This window comes from Pezoporus wallicus, unplaced genomic scaffold, assembly GCF_028554395.1.
Source record: "Pezoporus wallicus isolate ANWC-B61680 ecotype Strahan unplaced genomic scaffold, APGP_CSIRO_Pwel_v1 contig_8827, whole genome shotgun sequence".
Taxonomy (NCBI): domain Eukaryota; kingdom Metazoa; phylum Chordata; class Aves; order Psittaciformes; family Psittacidae; genus Pezoporus; species Pezoporus wallicus.
The window spans coordinates 11,596-27,943 of NW_026639709.1; the positions used below are offsets into that span (position 1 = coordinate 11,596).

The window sequence follows — 16,348 nt, forward strand, 5'->3', positions numbered from 1 at the left end:
CCGTAAAGCGCGTCATTGACTCGGTGCCGCACTGCCGAATTTGGTCCGCACTGCTGTAAAGCGCGTCATTGAATCGGTGCCGCAGTGCCGTAAAGCGCGTCATTGACTCGGTGCCACACTGCCGTAAAGCGCCTCCATGTAGTGCAGGGAAGGGTGTCGTGAAGGGGGCGTCTTTAAGTGTCGGGTGGCGGTGCCGCACTGCTGTAAAGCGCGTCATTGACTCGGTGCCGCACTGCCGTAAAGCTCGTCATTGAATCAGTGCCGCACTGCCGTAAACCGCGTCATTGAATCGGTCTGCACTGCTGTAAAGCGCGTCATTGAATCGGTGCCGCAGTGCCGTAAAGCGCGTCATTGACTCGGTACCACACTGCCGTAAAGCGCGTCATTGAATCGGTGCCACACTGCCGTAAAGCGCCTCCATGTAGCACAGGGAAGGGTGTCGTGAAGAGGAAGAGTTGGGTGGCGGTGCCACACTGCCGTAAAAGCGCGTCATTGAATCGGTGCCACACTGCCGTAAAGCGCGTCGTTGGTTCGGTGCCGCACTGCCGTAAAGCGCGTCACTGACTCGGTGCCACACTGCCGTAAAGCGCGTCATTGACTCAGTGCCGCGCTGCCGCAAAGCGCGTCATTGACTCAGCGCCGCACTGCCGTAAAGCGCCGGTTGTCGCGCGGGTAGAGGCGGGCGTTGCCGTGAAGAAGCGTCGTGAAGTGTCGCGCAAGGCGGTGCAAAGGAGGCGGCAGGAGGAAGGAGGAGGCAGGGTGGTGTGAAGCATCGGCTGCCTGTGCCACACTGCCGTAAAGCGCGTCATTGAATCGGTGCCACACTGCCGTAAAGCGCCTCCACGTAGTGCGGGGAAGGGTGTCGTGAAGGGGGTGTCTTTAAGTGTCGGGTGCCGGTGCCACACTGTAAGAGTTGGAGTATAGAAAATGAGGAAGAATGAGAAACGTAATGAGATTTAAGAACAGTAATGTTGCAGAAGGGATGTTTAGAAGACTAGTTGCAGAAATAGGTATTTGGGGTGGGGTTAAAGGCACATCATGACTTAGAAAGTACTTAGCTGACAGCACTTTGTTTGGGTATAGAAACTCAGGCTACATACTCATGATCCATGATCCAGTATGTACCTAATACTCTGAAAAACTTCTTCAGTTTGTCATGTGCATGCGTAAAGGAACTTGCTGATTATGCCTTTATTCAGTGTCTGTCACTACCCAGCATCTTTCTTAAGTAGGTAACCATCTGGTTGCCTCAGTGGGTGAACAGGAAAAAAAGATAAGAAATGCTTCAAGTCGATTAACATGTTTTGCCTGTACAAAAATATTTCACTTAGTCATAAGTTATTTTTCTATCTGTACTAATGCATTTTTCTTGTCTATCCTCCCTTCCTCACACCTCCCTTCTCCCAGATATCTAACAGATTTTGAACCAATTCAGTGTCTGGGTCGTGGAGGCTTTGGAGTGGTTTTTGAAGCCAGAAATAAAGTGGATGACTGCAACTATGCTATCAAAAGAATCCGTTTACCTAACAGGTAATGAATGAGTTTGTTGAGATACAGAAGTAATGAATGAATGGTGGGATCCCATCCTACACTGAACCATCTGTTCCCGAACTGATGTCCCAGATATTTTGTTAGGATGAATGACATACTTTTTAAGGGGGGGGGCTGGCTTAGTTTTGGCACCAAGAATTTGGCATGTGCAATCACAGCAGAAGGGTGACCTGCCTGGCTAAAATACTTGCGTAGCAGGACACTTGTGAGGATGCTCCGGCTACATGGGAACTCCTTTGATTTCCTTGATGAATAGAGCCTTTGATAACAGGACCAGTTATTTGTAGCACTGTTAATTTGCTTCTCTCCTTCCTCTCCTTACCTTTCCTGCTTCACCTTCTCTTTCTTTTCTCTCTCCCTCACCAGCTTTTCTGATTCCATTTGTCCGTTTGTTTCATTTTCCGGTCCCACAACCCCTACCTTTTCTTTCAGTCATAGGTGGTCAAGCCAAGCTGCAGAATTACCCTACACAGAGCTTGCAGCAGTTCCTTTTAGTGGGAGATGGGAGACACTGCTTCTGGATATCTCAAGTTAGAACAGCAACAGGCAGGCCAGTAGAGGGAGGGGGTAAAGCTATCACATCTAGAATGACTACTTTTTTGAATGCATTAAATAAGTGTGACTATTTAAGATTAAAGGTTTTGTTCAGAAATTTAAGGTAGCCTAAATTCTTCTTTTCCAAGCATATGCAAATCCATTAAATAAAACCATCTGACTTCATTTGATCCAGTTTCAGTCTTAAGAAGAGAGATTATTTACCTCAATAAATAGCAGGCTACTTGCTTTCCTGTGCATAGAATGGAGATAGTCTTTATGCAGTCTCCTTATGTTATGCCAAATACAAAAGAAATACTAAGGTATTGCTGTCTGTCTTCTTTTGTGTCAGTGTCTTCTACATCCCTGTAGACTATTGCTGTTTAGTGGTGTTTTTTCTATCCTGTAAACAGCTAAGAGCAAGATGAACCTTTTCTTCTCAGTTTTGCTGCCTGTAATTTGAAAAGGGATGACTAAATACTTAACCATTATGAGCGCACACTGCTCCTCCATGCCTCTAACCTAAAGGAGTTACTCTGGGGAATTTGAGACATAGCTTTGATTAAGTTCCTTTACAGAAGTTTATGTACTCTTCTGTTGCTTTATGTGACCACATCTCTATTTTTCTCCTCACCCCACATTGTAGGGAACTGGCTCGTGAAAAGGTGATGCGAGAAGTCAAGGCCTTGGCTAAGCTTGAGCACCCAGGTATCGTGCGGTACTTCAATGCGTGGCTGGAAGCTCCACCTGAGAGATGGCAAGAAAAGATGGATGAACAGTGGTTAAAAGATGAAAGGTAATTCATGGGGGTTTTTTAACAACTGAGTTTGAAGTTGTGCATCAACAGAATTGCAGAACTGGTAGATGATCCAGGAAGATGGAAAGACTGTGTAGGAAAGAGATAGTTATTAACTTGTGTCAACCTTTCAATTGAACAAGGTACAAATATTTCACTCTTGTGCATAGTGTCTCTTGATTTATCATAGAACCATAGAATAGTTTGGGTTGGAAAGGGCCTTAAGATCATCAAGTTCCAACCCCCTGCCATGGGCAAGGACGCTTCACACTAGACCGTGTCGTGCAAGGCTCTGTCCAGCCTGACCTTGAGCACTGCCAGGGATGGAGCGTTTACCACTTCTTTGGGCAACTTGTTCCTGTGCCTCACCACCCTCTTTGGATCTTTTGGTGTCCTCTGTTGTGTTAAGGTCCTTCTTTCAGCTTAGGAAGCATCTTGCTCCTAATTTAAATTCTGTCATTGAATCTTTGGGTGGTTGAAAGGTTGGAGCATTGCTACTGAGGCTCAGTTTTAAACTTCGGCATCTCTGTTCTCTTTGTTCCTTTGCACTGCTTTCTTCCTTTTTGTTGGCTTGGTTTCGATGGATCTGATTCAGTACTCCAGTGCTGCAATGAATTTATTTTAGCAGAAATAGGAGGGATAATCAGAGTGACTATTTCTAAAGCTTGGTAGGAGTAGGTTAAAAATGGAAAACTGGATAGAAGAGTTGGAGGATGTTAAAAGAAAGGAAAAAGTGGGTGTATTTTAGCTGTTAAAGAATGAGGCCTAATACAAATAATAGTGGTCTCATAATAACATCTTTACATGCCTAATGATTTTAGAATGCAGTGACCTTTATATTTCAGGCATCAAATTAACATTTTGCAGCTGTAATTCTGCCAAGGCACTTTAAATAGTCATTGCAATGCATGTTCTATAGGACTGATTTTTTTCCAGCTGAAGAAAAGCCTGATTGCACATTGGGAATCCAGGCAGCAGAGCTTGGCAGATCTTCCTTTATCAACACTCAATGAGAAAGCATTATTCTTCTAAGAAAAATGCATGCTAAATCCTGGTTATTAGAGATTCCCACCCTTGGGAGTCATTTACCATTAGGGTATGACACGGTTCTCAGAGGTAGCAGTTGTTAAAACCTGGGCTTCTGAACATGCATCTTTAGTGGAATGAAGTTCTGTAGTATTGACCTCTTGATTTTGTTCTTCCAGCACTGACTGGCCACTCAGTTCTCCCAGTCCAATGGATGTCCCATCATTTAAGATCAGAACAGAGCCATTTTCTACAAAGGAGCACGTTGAAGTTATAGCCACTTCATGGGAGAGGGTAGGTTCTGTGGGAATACCCTGTGGTCAATTTGATGCATCTGGAAGCCAGTTTTCTCCTCTGGAATTTTCTGAGACAGACAACAGGGACTTACACCGGTCAGAAGATCCACTCTTGAACCTTCAGGACAGTGTCCTTACTGGCTGTGATGTAGAAGACAGTACTATCAACAATAACGAGCTGTGTGACTCCTTGGAAACATGTTCCTCAGCTGTTCCTGTTGTACACCTGAAGGAGGGGACCTCCTCTTCTATCGTGTTTGAGGATTCTGGTTGTGGAAACGCTTCTAGTAAGGAAGATAAAGTCGGTGTTTCACACAGTGAGAGTCTTTCTGAGGAGAAGGCCAAAAGTACAGAGGAATCTGATAACAAGAAATCTGCTTCAGGAAGTCCCCTCTCTGTTTCTCCACCAAGGCCAACAAGTTTAAGCCTGGACCTTTCTAAAAATATTGCAGAAAAAGTCAAACCCACCTCTCCAAAGGTGTATCTTTACATCCAGATGCAGCTCTGCCGGAAAGAGAACCTTAAAGACTGGATGAGCAGAAGGTGCATGATAGAGGAGAGGGAAAGGACAGAGTGTCTGCAGATATTTCTGCAGATAGCTGAAGCGGTTGACTTTCTGCATAGCAAAGGATTAATGCACAGGGATCTCAAGGTTTGTATTCATAGGTTACTGTAGGAAATGGGTTGGGTTTTACTTTATTTACTGGCCTGATCATCACTGAATGTTTGAACTTCCCAAATTCTGCTTGTCACTGGTTATCTCACTGCCTGTGTCCTATAGGCAAACATTCTCAGGTTTACTACAATGAGATTATCTTTGGAGCCGTCATTGAATTATCTGTGCCTAGAGTATCATACTAAGGTCTCTAGTGCTTTAAAATTCCCCAAAGCACATGGATTGATTCAAATGGCATCACAGGGTAGCTGTCTCTCCACTGCGTTACAGACCTGAGCATCACCAATTCCAAGTTTGACTGCTCCTGATACAGCCATGCCAGGCTGCTCAGCTCAGTGTTGAGGTCTGCTTTAAATTGAGAGATCATGAGGCTGTGGATACAGGTAACATGATTTTGGGGTGTGGGAGTAACATGGCACTGAAGACAAATCCTGCTAAGGTAGTTGACTCTTAGCAGTGACCTCAGCTTGAGTGTTACAAAGGCTGAGTTAACATCTGTACCATAATGTGGAGGTGCAGCGCTCCAGGAAATAAGCATTAATCATTCCTTATTGCAATTAAAGTCTTTCTTACAGCAAGACTTCTTGTACCTGGCACACATCGGTTGCATTTGGTTTATGGCACTTTTAATTCAGGTTCTTTATGCAGGATTGTTCATTGCTAAGCTCTGTGGCAAAGAAAACTATTTTGGATCCTGTTCGACCATTTCAAGTAGAGCAGATTCTTGGCAGCGTTGAGTGCAGTTGGATTCGATGATCTTTAAAGGTCTTTTTCAACCTAAATGATTCTATGATTCTAATTCTGGTATTTTCCATCTTCTTTCTATAGCAATACTGCCAAAGAGCAGCATGTTAGAGAAAGTAATAAAGTATTACTGCTGTAGGATCGAAATGTAAACTGTCTTAGGGTTGAATTCTGAGTCAATGCCAACTATCACAGTGTGGGTTTCTGAAGGATTCATAATCTTCTTAATGTCCGATAACATCCAGACAGTTAAGACTGGGAAAGCTGTTTTTTTTACCTCTGGCATTTAACATAACCGAAGTCAGGAGTAACGTTGTACCTTTCCTTTCATTTTGCTTCTGATCTTGTGTTAGTGCCTAATCTTGCTGAACTTCTAGCACTGGAAGCATCAGTATGTGTTACCAAATGCCACAATTCAATTGAAGAGTGCAGCTAAAGTTAGTCTTAGCTCTAAGAAATGGGTTGCTTTTCCCAAATGGGGGAGAGGTAGTTCCTGTTTCTCCTTCCTACTTTGAGGAGGAATTAGGACCTCCCTCTGTGGAGTTAATACTGAAGTTATTATAACTGCTGTTGATGCTTCTCAGATGTTAATCATTTGGTATTGGTAGAGATGAAAGATAATGCCATCTTAGATGTGAGATCACTGAAAGGATACTTCAAAGTTAAAACAACTCACTAACCCATCCAAGTATTTCCTTCTTCATCAGCATTAAGCAATTCCCTGGAAGCAATTATCTGTCAAATCTTCAGTGCTTAAGAAACTGACCAGAAAAGTAATTAAATCCTCATACTAATATGTTGCTGGGCATGTTCATAAATAACCTTTCTTAACAATACTGTCAGTTGTGACTCTGGAGTCTTCCCTCCGATCACTGTTCAGTAACACTTACGTAGATCTTCACTTAAAACAATCAGCACTTGTCTAGCTTTTTGTTGGAACAGCTTAAAAGTTCAATGCTGGCATCAATTTGAACAAGAGAGTTTATTTTGCTTACTTGGTATAACCAGCTCTGAAATGCTCTCCCTGAATGAACAACTTCCTGCTTCAGAAAGCTTGCCATACGTGTATAGGTCCCAAGTGTCCATTGTGTATTAATTTGGTCAAACCAACAGTATATTTAGGGATTTTCTATAGTTTTCAGAAGCCCCTTGGAACAGATCTCACCTAATTTTGTAATATGCTGAAGAGATTGGTCATCCATCCAATCCAGCACTAACAGGCAGACAACCTGCAAAGCTGTTTCATCTTTGCTAGAGGCAGAGCTGGCTGATAGCAGAGGTCTCATCTTGCTCCCATTGGCATGAACAAAGCCTGCTTGGTCTATGTGAAAATAAATCTATATGCATGCATATAAAAAGCTTTAAGAATATCTTTTAAATATTGAAATGAACAGTGCACATTGAGATGTATTAATTGGGCTCCTGCTCAGCAGAGGTACCATAAGAGCAAGGGGGCAGGAGTTTAGGCAAGTGAATAGGTCACAGTTCAGGTTCTTTTGAAGTACAGAAACAGAAGTCTTGTCTGTCAAGTGAATCAAGCATAAGCTCTTGGTCATGCTTGACAGCTCAAAAGAAACTATGAGGTTCAGAGAGCTGCAAGAACTGTCTTAGATGTATTTTGCAGTATTAATTGAATTAAATAGTGGTGTTCCAAATGAATGAGTAACTTACTCCTGTCTGTGGAAAAATGGGAATTGTTATTCTGACTGAAGAATCAGGAGAGAGCTAACTTTATGCAGATAACTAAACTGGAGGGTAGTTGTATTCTCTTGATTTAAATCAGAATTGCATGCACATGCCTTAGACTTCCTTTTTCCCAATGTGATCTTATTTTTGCTGGCACTTTGCGAGAGCAGAGAACCTAAATCTCTCCTGTTTAAATTTGAAGAAGCTCTTCCCTGTGAGGGTGCTGAGGTGCTGGCACAGGGTGCCCAGAGAAGCTGTGGCTGCCCCATCCCTGGCAGTGTTCAAGGCCAGGTTGGATGGGGCTTGGAGCAAGCTGCTCTAGTGGAAGGTGTCCCTTCCCTTGGCAGGGTTTGGAACTGGGTGAGCTTTAAGGTCCCTTCCAACACAAACCATTCTGTGATGATTCTATAATCCACTCACCTTAAGTTGTAGAAACTATATGCCAGCCTATTCAGGGTCTGTTTTCAGGCCAGAAAAGCCTGAGAATTAAACTTTCCTGTTGAAGAGTTTCACTCTGTGAAGCAAGACAGATCTTGTTGACTCCTGATGTGTTTGTTGGAGGAGGCGGCGAATGGAGATCAAGGCAATGGGATACAAATCCCTAATGGAGACATTTGTGCCTTGAGCATTAACATTCTGATATAAAGATTTTTAACAACGTGGGTGTGCAGTCAGAGGGTGGGTGCTGTATAAATGCTTCAGAGAAAGCCCGGAGATGCCATGAATTCACAGGGTAGTAGCTTTTGCGCACTGAGCTGTGACTCTGAAGGGCATGATATTCGTTACAGGAAACTACAGCAGGAGATAAGACCTGGCTCAGAAGGCAGTTTGAGAGGCAGGATGTGGGCAGTGTGGAACTAACAAGTTTTATCTGATTATTTCTGTAGTGCTTATCTCAGAGCTGGCCGTTGCTTGAAAAGAAAACCCACCCAGAAGCCTTTTTTCTGCCTTTCTCTCTTGCACAGTGTGCGTTTGTCTTTAACTGAGGAAGTCAGGTGGACTTTGAAATAGGTCAGCTTTGTAGTCCTTTAATCTTGTGGAAAAATATTGCCCTCTATCTGTCTGCCTCCTCCTGTTCCAGGGTTTATGTCAACAAAGCATGGACCATGTTCACCAAGCCTCAAAGGTCCAGGAGCCCTGAGAGGAACGTGCTCAGCACCACCTGCCTCTTTACCACACCTCAGCCCTTCCCCTGTACATAGAATAATAGAATAGTTTGGGTTGGAAAGCACCTTAAAATCATCCAGTTCCAATCCTCTGCCATGGGCAGGGACATCTCTCACTAAACCATGTTACCAAAGGCTCTGTGCAGCCTGGCCTTGACCACCGCCAGGGATGGAGCATTCACAACTTCCTTGGGCAGCCCTTTCCAGTGCCTCACCACCCTCACAGTAAAGAACTTCTTCCTTATATCTAACCTGAACTTCCCCTGTTTAAGTTTAAACCCATCACCCCTTGTCCTATCACTACAGTCCCTAATGAAGAGTCCATCCCCAGCACCCCTATAGGCCCCCTTCAGATACTGGAAGGCTGCTATGAGGTCTCCATGCAGCCTTCTCTTCTTCAGGCTGAACAGCCCCAACTTTCTCAGCCTGTCTTCATACAGGAGGTGCTCCAGTCCCCTGATCATCCTCGTGGCCTCCTCTGGGCTTGTTCCAGCAGCTCCTTGTCCTTCTTGTGTTGCGGACACCAGAACTGCAATAATCCTGCTGCTTCTTCCTGCAGGATCAGTCTGTTCTCCCAGAACTTTGTGTGCCTGGCTTTATTTGTAACTGAGGTGGAGCAGTCATGTCTCAAAGCAATAGTCATTCATTTGGTGTGTGCTGTTTTATCAGCCAGGATGGAAATCTCTTGAAAAACCATCTCTGATACGCACCATTAGCAAGGGGGCATCTCAGTTCCAGGCTGTCTTATCAGTAGCTTAAGCCAAAGGTAGTGGTACCTGGCAAACAAGCTGGTACCACCAGCCACATCATCACTGTTAAGCCACATCGTCACTGTTGCTGCTGTTACAGATTGCACAGTTCTTGAGCTTCCATCAAAAATAAACTTGTAATGGTTATGCAAACAGATATTCCCACAGTTACACTGCATGGCACCAACTGACAAGCAGACCTTGTTCCCAAATTTCCACTGTATCTACAACTTAATGTTAAGATGACATGCTGTGTGCTGCCGAACAAGTTTAGCACTCAGAGACTACAATAAAAAAGACTTGGAGTTAGAACCCCAGCATCTGGTGTGAATTTGCCATGTGATGGAGAGTTGGATAACTTATCTGTGCTGTTCCCAACAGCTGTTGATTTCTGTGTATGTTACTCAGCAGACCCATGTAGTGCCAGTAAACCTCTATGGGATGACAAGAAATGAGCAGTCTGAGTTTTGGGAAGGGAGACTGTTTAATGCAGGAGTAATTCCTTTCTTGTGAATAGCTAAGATTATCAGTTGGTGCTGCTCACCTGATGTTTAATGAGTGGTTTTAGCCTTGACAGCATGATTTATCTGAATTAGAACAAAGTGCTGTATCTTCTGAAAAACTGAGACTTGTTTAATACTTACTTTTTCTTTTCTCCTTTTACCTGTTTGGTTTTGTAGCCTTCCAATATATTTTTCACAATGGATGACATAGTAAAGGTTGGGGATTTTGGACTGGTAACTGCTATGGACCAAGATGAGGAGGAAGAATCGGTACTCACCCCAATGCCAGCTTATGCCAGGCACACAGGACAAGTAGGGACCAAACTCTACATGAGCCCAGAACAGGTTTGTACTCTGTGCTCTAAAGTTGTATCTGGCAGTGCCTGGAAGTCACCTGAATTCCTGGGAGCTCAAAAGATCAGGAATTCCTTCCAGTAAATTGTTGCAATCAAGTTAATTAAATTCTTCATCATCAAAGTAGAGTTTTGAACTAAATTGAATTCCAAAATTAATATTTTAATGTATGCATTTATTATAGGGGAAAAAAGTGAGTAATGATTTGTACTTGGACGCTTTCAGTTACCTTGTTTTTCATGTACTAGATAACTGTGTAACACCGAATTTAATTGAGCAAGGACACACTATTGTGCAAGATAAGTGGGAACCTCTTGCTTTGCATTTGGGTCTGTAAAGAGGAGCTGGTGATCAGGACCTTCCTCACTCATGTGCCTGTCCTCTAGTTTTCAGCTCTGCATAGGGCTAATCACTTCCATATGTTAACTTGAAAGGTGTCGTTTGTGTTGTACATAATCACATACAGTGAGTGGCTTGACTGACCTAACCCTCATTTTGAATTTCCAGATCTGTGGGAACACCTATTCACACAAGGTGGATATCTTTTCTTTGGGACTGATTCTCTTTGAGCTGCTTTACCCTTTCAGCACACAGATGGAGAGGGTCAGGGTATGTATATTTGTTGAAAGCGGCTATTTGCTTAGTGAAACAGTTGCAAGAGGTTCTTTTCACTTTTGACAAGTCTTGCAATCAGGAGCGCAACTTCTTTATCAGCCTTGTACAGACCCCTGAATCACTGAAAATAAATTGCAGTCTTCCTAATGTGTGCAGTTGAATTGAGGCCTTAATTTCTTTACAAAGCTCTTCTGTTGTCAAGCCAAGTAAGAGAAACTATTGAACTAGGATAGCCAAGAACTCAAGCAACAAATATAGCTTGTGACTTTAAGCCTACGAGCTTGATTTACATTCAAGAATTGGAACCATGCTGTGCATTTTTATTTCTTCCTTCATTTGCATCTGCAGTGCTTTTCCACTCAGAGCATTTAGTGAAAAACTGCTGTTCCTTTTCCTATAGTGAGTCTTAGCTGTGAGTCTCGCCCAGCTTCAAGCACAATCTTCCCAGTAACTGGTTACCTTCATTGCATGAAACGTGAATTTGGGAAGTTTGATGGTGCATTACAACTCTTGCTTGCTGTTAAAATGGATGCGAGATCCATCTTGCTCAGGAACAAGTTCACAGAGAACAGGGGCTGCAGCCTCTTGTATGTGATGACCAGTGGCCTATGCAAGAAAGAGAGAATCATTATAACTTGTATTTAGAATTTATATGTGCCTAGGAGGGGGGTAAATTCTCATGTGAAGATGGATTGCTTTCAGCAGAGATGTAACAAGCAACTTGAACCACACCATGAAAGCAGCCTGACCAAATACTTCACCTACACTGGCATTGCATTCTTTTGCTTAAAATGCTCTGGGGTTTTATGGTACAAAAGAGTCTAGTCTATTCAAGGAATGGCAGTGCTGAATTTGAGCCCCTTGCACTGAAACCAATTTCAATGTCCTTAAAATCAGTTTTACTGGAACCCATACCCCATAAAGAGCTATCCTCAATAGGCCAGGTTGACGGGGCTTGGAGCAGCCTGCTCTAGTGGAGGGTGTCCCTGCCCACGGCAGGGGTTGGAACTGGAAAAGCTTTAAGGTCCCTTCAACCCAAACCATTCTATGATGAAAACACGCTGAAGTGAGTAAGGTAGCCTGGTGCAACTAATGGTGTGGCAGAACATGGGAAAAATAGTGTCACTAGGTGGAGCTGATGTGCTGGTTATGAAAGAAACACAGAAGGAGACCAGCTGCCTTGCAAAGGACACAGAAATACAACGTGATCTGCGTTCAAAACTGCTCATAAATCAACTCGTTAGTCTATAAGAGTTAAAGACTAGTGCTTATGTTGTTGAGACAGATCTGGTCAGTTCATGTGTCTTCATACTGGTGTAGATGATCTTAGGGATTATGGGTGGTGCACAGATTCGTTGAGCCCAAGTGAGAAAGGACAAGTTTGTGTATCTGATTTAAAACTGCAGAGATCAGAATTCTTGTAACACTATTTCTAATGCAGGCTGCATACCCAGGGAAGCAGAAACTTGCCTATTTAAGCATGTTGTGATTTTTAACCACTGCAGCAAGCCTTTAAACCAGGCCAGGCTGGACAAGGCTTGGAGAGACCTGGTCTAGTGGAAGGTGTCTCTGCCCATGACAGGGGGTTGGAACTGGGTGAGCTTTAAGGTCCCTTCCAACACAAACCAGTCTGTGATGCTGTATCATTTAAACAAGTCTTTTCTTCCATCAGGCTGATTTGTTTGCATAGTCTACATATCTTTTAAAAATTATAGAGTAATAGTAGTGGAGAATGGTATTTTGGAAAAGTTACATGTTTTTCTTCATATTCTTGCAGACCTTAAGTGATGTTAGAAATTTGAATTTCCCACCATTGTTCATTCAGAAATATGCACAAGAGGTAAGTGCATCTGATGCTGTTAATGGTAGCTTTTTCTTTAATAAGTGTTGCTTTCTTCTTTGCTTTTCAATTGCTTTGTAGGTAAAAAAGGAGGGGGGAAAAAAGAGCTTTTATGTTATTAAGATTCCTCTCTCTATCCCTGTACTTTTCTCCTTTTCGAAGCTATAACATTATACAATAATGTGGATGATGATATTTCTGTCACACAATTTACCTCCAGTAACTATACCTGACTTCCCTTTGTCATTCATTTCACATACATCCTGACATGGTTTCTTGCAACAAGTCCACATTCACACAAAGTGCTGAGTTCCAGACAAATAAAGGGGCGACTATAGGTAGCACCATGGCTGTGTGAGATCTCACGACAGAAACTCATATCTCAAGTAGGAAATCATATGAGCAAATTGTGCTGTGTTCTCATTAGTGGGATTTTTAAAGTGATGCGGTTGTGCACAAAGAGGAGGTGATGTACAAAACCTCTCCAATAAGAAGCTGAGATGCTTTCAGGGTTCATGGTAGCTTCAGACCAGCAGCTAAATGAGACTAGCCTTTCTTGGTTTATAGCTGTAGGCTGCCTAGGGGAATGTGATGAGTAGGACACTGATTCTAGTTAAATCGGAGAGAAATATTCAAACTACCTGTATATTTAAAGGAATACCTCTAATTCACTGTGAAGAATTCCTGCCTGCCTTAAAACATGGTGGTTTAAACTTGAAGGTGTCCCTGCTTGTGGCAGAGAGATTGGAACTAGATCATTTTTAAGGGCTCTTCCAACCCAAACCATTGTGTGATTCTATGAAGCAAACAATTACTCACAAATTATATTACATATGTTTTAAATGGTTTTTTGATTGCAAATAATGGAAAGGTTTTATAACTATTGAATCTTAGGTCAGATTTGATTTGCCAAATTGATTGTTGTCCTTGACGATAAAGACAGTTTAACAGATGCCCAGTGGTCTGTTTTCATCTATTTAATGCACTTCTAGCTACTGTGCCAAAGCAGTAATACCCAAATTACTCAGATAGCAACTGGGAACATCATCTTCTTGTTCATACAGAACATTAAATAAGAAAGAATGTTTGAATTGGTGCATGTAACACTTACGCTGCGTTTTCTTTTAGTACACCATGGTGAAGGACATGCTCTCTCCAAGTCCCACTGAAAGACCAGAGGCTGCAGCAATCATAGAAAACCCTGTATTTGAAGACTTGGAACTCCCACCAAAACCAGTGCTTAGGCAGAGGTCACGGACAATGAGTTTATCAGGAAACAAACATTCCAGACAACCAAGCAAATAACTATCCTCAGGATCGCTTCTTCCACGCAGCAGGTTTTCCAGGGATTGTTCAGCAGAAGGATCCTATGATGCAGAATGTGTATCTTTGGAAATAGTTTACTTCAACTTTTGGGTTTTGCCATGTTTAGCGTATAAGACGTGTTGGACACATTTATGGTTTCCTTTGACAAGCCAACGAGAACCAGTAACCACGCTTTTCACATTCCATTCTTCTTACCTTAACTGTCCTAGGTGGATGGGTCCAGCTACTGTGCTTGCCAATGGTGTGCTCCATTATCCTTTTTTGGGAGTTTACTGGGGGTTGTTTTTTGAAGCTTGTATATATCAGCTTGCTGGGTAAGTGAGAGATCTGTAACATGTAAATAGAATGAAAATCCTGTATTTTTATAGAGCAAATTACAGTCTCTAAGCCTAGTGAGTATCTCTCCGGATCACTTGCTCTTTGGTGAAATGAAGAGGATTTTGAAATGAACTATGACTCCACTCTTTGTTCCTGGTGGCTAAACTGGGAAGCTGCACTATTTTTAAAGCAAAAAAAAAGTACCACAGTTGTACATACTGTCACTCTCCATAGCCAGTCATTAGAAGAAATCATTTCATAGTTCTGCACTATAGTAGAACTTAGGGAATGCATTTTATACAGATAAACCTGTAGAGAAGGAAAAGGAGCTTTTTTTGCCATTCAAAAAAGGAGGTTTTTTAGGCAGTGGTTGAAAGAGCCATAGTAAAACTGATGTATGAAAATGTTGTGATTCTGCAGACTTAAGCCTAATGAAGTCATACGTGTCGTATGTAACCTTGTAGATTTTGTACTTTTTAAGGAATCAACTGGTAGGCTATTCGTGTAACCTGCTGATTTAACTGCCTAATGCCATGCTTTTTATTTCTCCCTGTAAATATGGTAATTTTTATTTATAAAATCCAGAATCAATCCATTTGGGTTGGTGGTGTACAGAACGCACTCGCTGCAGTTGTTGAGTGCATTTAATTATTGTGACTTCTTTCAAGTCTAAATGATTTAATAAAGTTTTTTATTTATAAAGGAAACCACTTTAGTACTCGCTTCTGTTCAGAGCCAGCTCCGTGCAGGCTGCAGATGGCAGCCAAGTGTAGCTGGAACACAAGGAAGGGAACTGCATCTCTCTTAACTTGCTTTGCTTTCCTGTCTCCTACTTGCCACAGTGCACGTGATGCTGCAAAGATGAATATGCTGCTTGGAAGTGAGATACTGCCTGAAGAAAGAAGAGAACTGATCTCTCTAAACTGAGTGGATTACAGAGCTCTCAGCTGTTAACAGAGGGATTGTGGTGATAGGACAAGAGGTAATAGGTTCAAACTGAAACAGGAGAAGTTCAGGTTAGATATAAGGAAGTTCTTTACTGTGAGGGTGGTGAGGCACTGGCGCAGGTTGCCCGAAGAAGTGGTGAATGCTCCATCCCTGGCAGTGTTCAAGGCCAGGTTGGACAGAGCCTTGGGTGACATGGTCTAGTGTGTGGTGTTTCTGCCCATGGCAGGGGGTTGGAACTGGATGATCTTAAGATGCTTTCCAACCCAAACCATTCTGTGATTCTATGATAAGAAGGGATAGTTCTTGCACTGTTAGAACTGGTTTTCTATCAGTGCATTTTCCTGGTTTACAGGCTTAAATCTCTTAAAGTTGTAGTCTCTGAATTCAGTTTCTTAAGTAGATGTTGGATTCAAGGGATCACTACTGTGGTGTGACGCTATGACTAGCAATTAAATCAGCTGATACTCTGCAGCTTTATGATATGGCAGAAGTGGATTACAAAGGCTCTTGGATCTAGATACTGACTTGTCCAGTTGAAGCCAGAATGCTGCAGTATTTGATCAAAAACAGAACTTTATGGAGTTTAGCTGTGTTAAAACAGAAGGCAGTTTTAAGTGTGTCTTCCTCCTTTGAATTTCCCTGTTAGCATCAGCTATAAATGCACAGTTAAATGCCAATCTTTGAAACCTCTGAAGCTTCTCTGCCAGTTCACTGATTACAGATGGAGCACAGGAAATGAAGAATGTGGTATTTTTAACTCCCTGTGTATGTGTGCTGGATGTAAGCAGCTGCCTGTTCCAAGGACCCTGCAGCATTTCAGTATCCAAATGCCATATATGCTCACACTAGGTATGTCTCCGTATTCTGGGATGTTACATTTACCCTCAAAGGCGTGTACAAATCCCACCCTGGACCATGCATACCCAGTCACAAAAGCACCTGGCCATGCTCAGCTCTTCACTGTCCATTTCAGTGAGGCTTTGCTTTTCTTAGCACTGAATGCTGGAGTGGGTTGTCCTTGTCTTTCCTCCTTTTTGCTCCAGAAAGTCTTTTCCCTACCCAGAGAGGTTTTCCTCTGAGTTCAGAGGCAAAAAAACTGAGTTTTCCTCCAAGTCTTGCCTGCAAGTACCCATATCCCTGCCTTTGGCAACTCCACTTGCTCTGCCCCATCAGTGGGAGAGAGGATGCTTCTCTGTGCTGAGAAATATCCAGCTGGGCTT

At 42.7% G+C, this 16,348-nt stretch overlaps 1 protein-coding gene across 1 annotated transcript; it reads left to right on the plus strand.

The window, feature by feature from the left end:
* The first annotated feature begins 927 nt into the window (after positions 1-927).
* Positions 928-14,877, plus strand: EIF2AK3 (eukaryotic translation initiation factor 2 alpha kinase 3). Its single transcript, XM_057415511.1, has 8 exons — positions 928-946; positions 1,233-1,530; positions 2,732-2,881; positions 4,087-4,855; positions 9,905-10,072; positions 10,589-10,690; positions 12,474-12,536; positions 13,665-14,877. Exons 1-8 carry the CDS (start codon positions 928-930, stop codon positions 13,839-13,841), a joined length of 1,746 nt encoding a protein of 581 aa, XP_057271494.1. The 3' UTR covers positions 13,842-14,877.
* Positions 14,878-16,348: the final 1,471 nt, after the last annotated feature.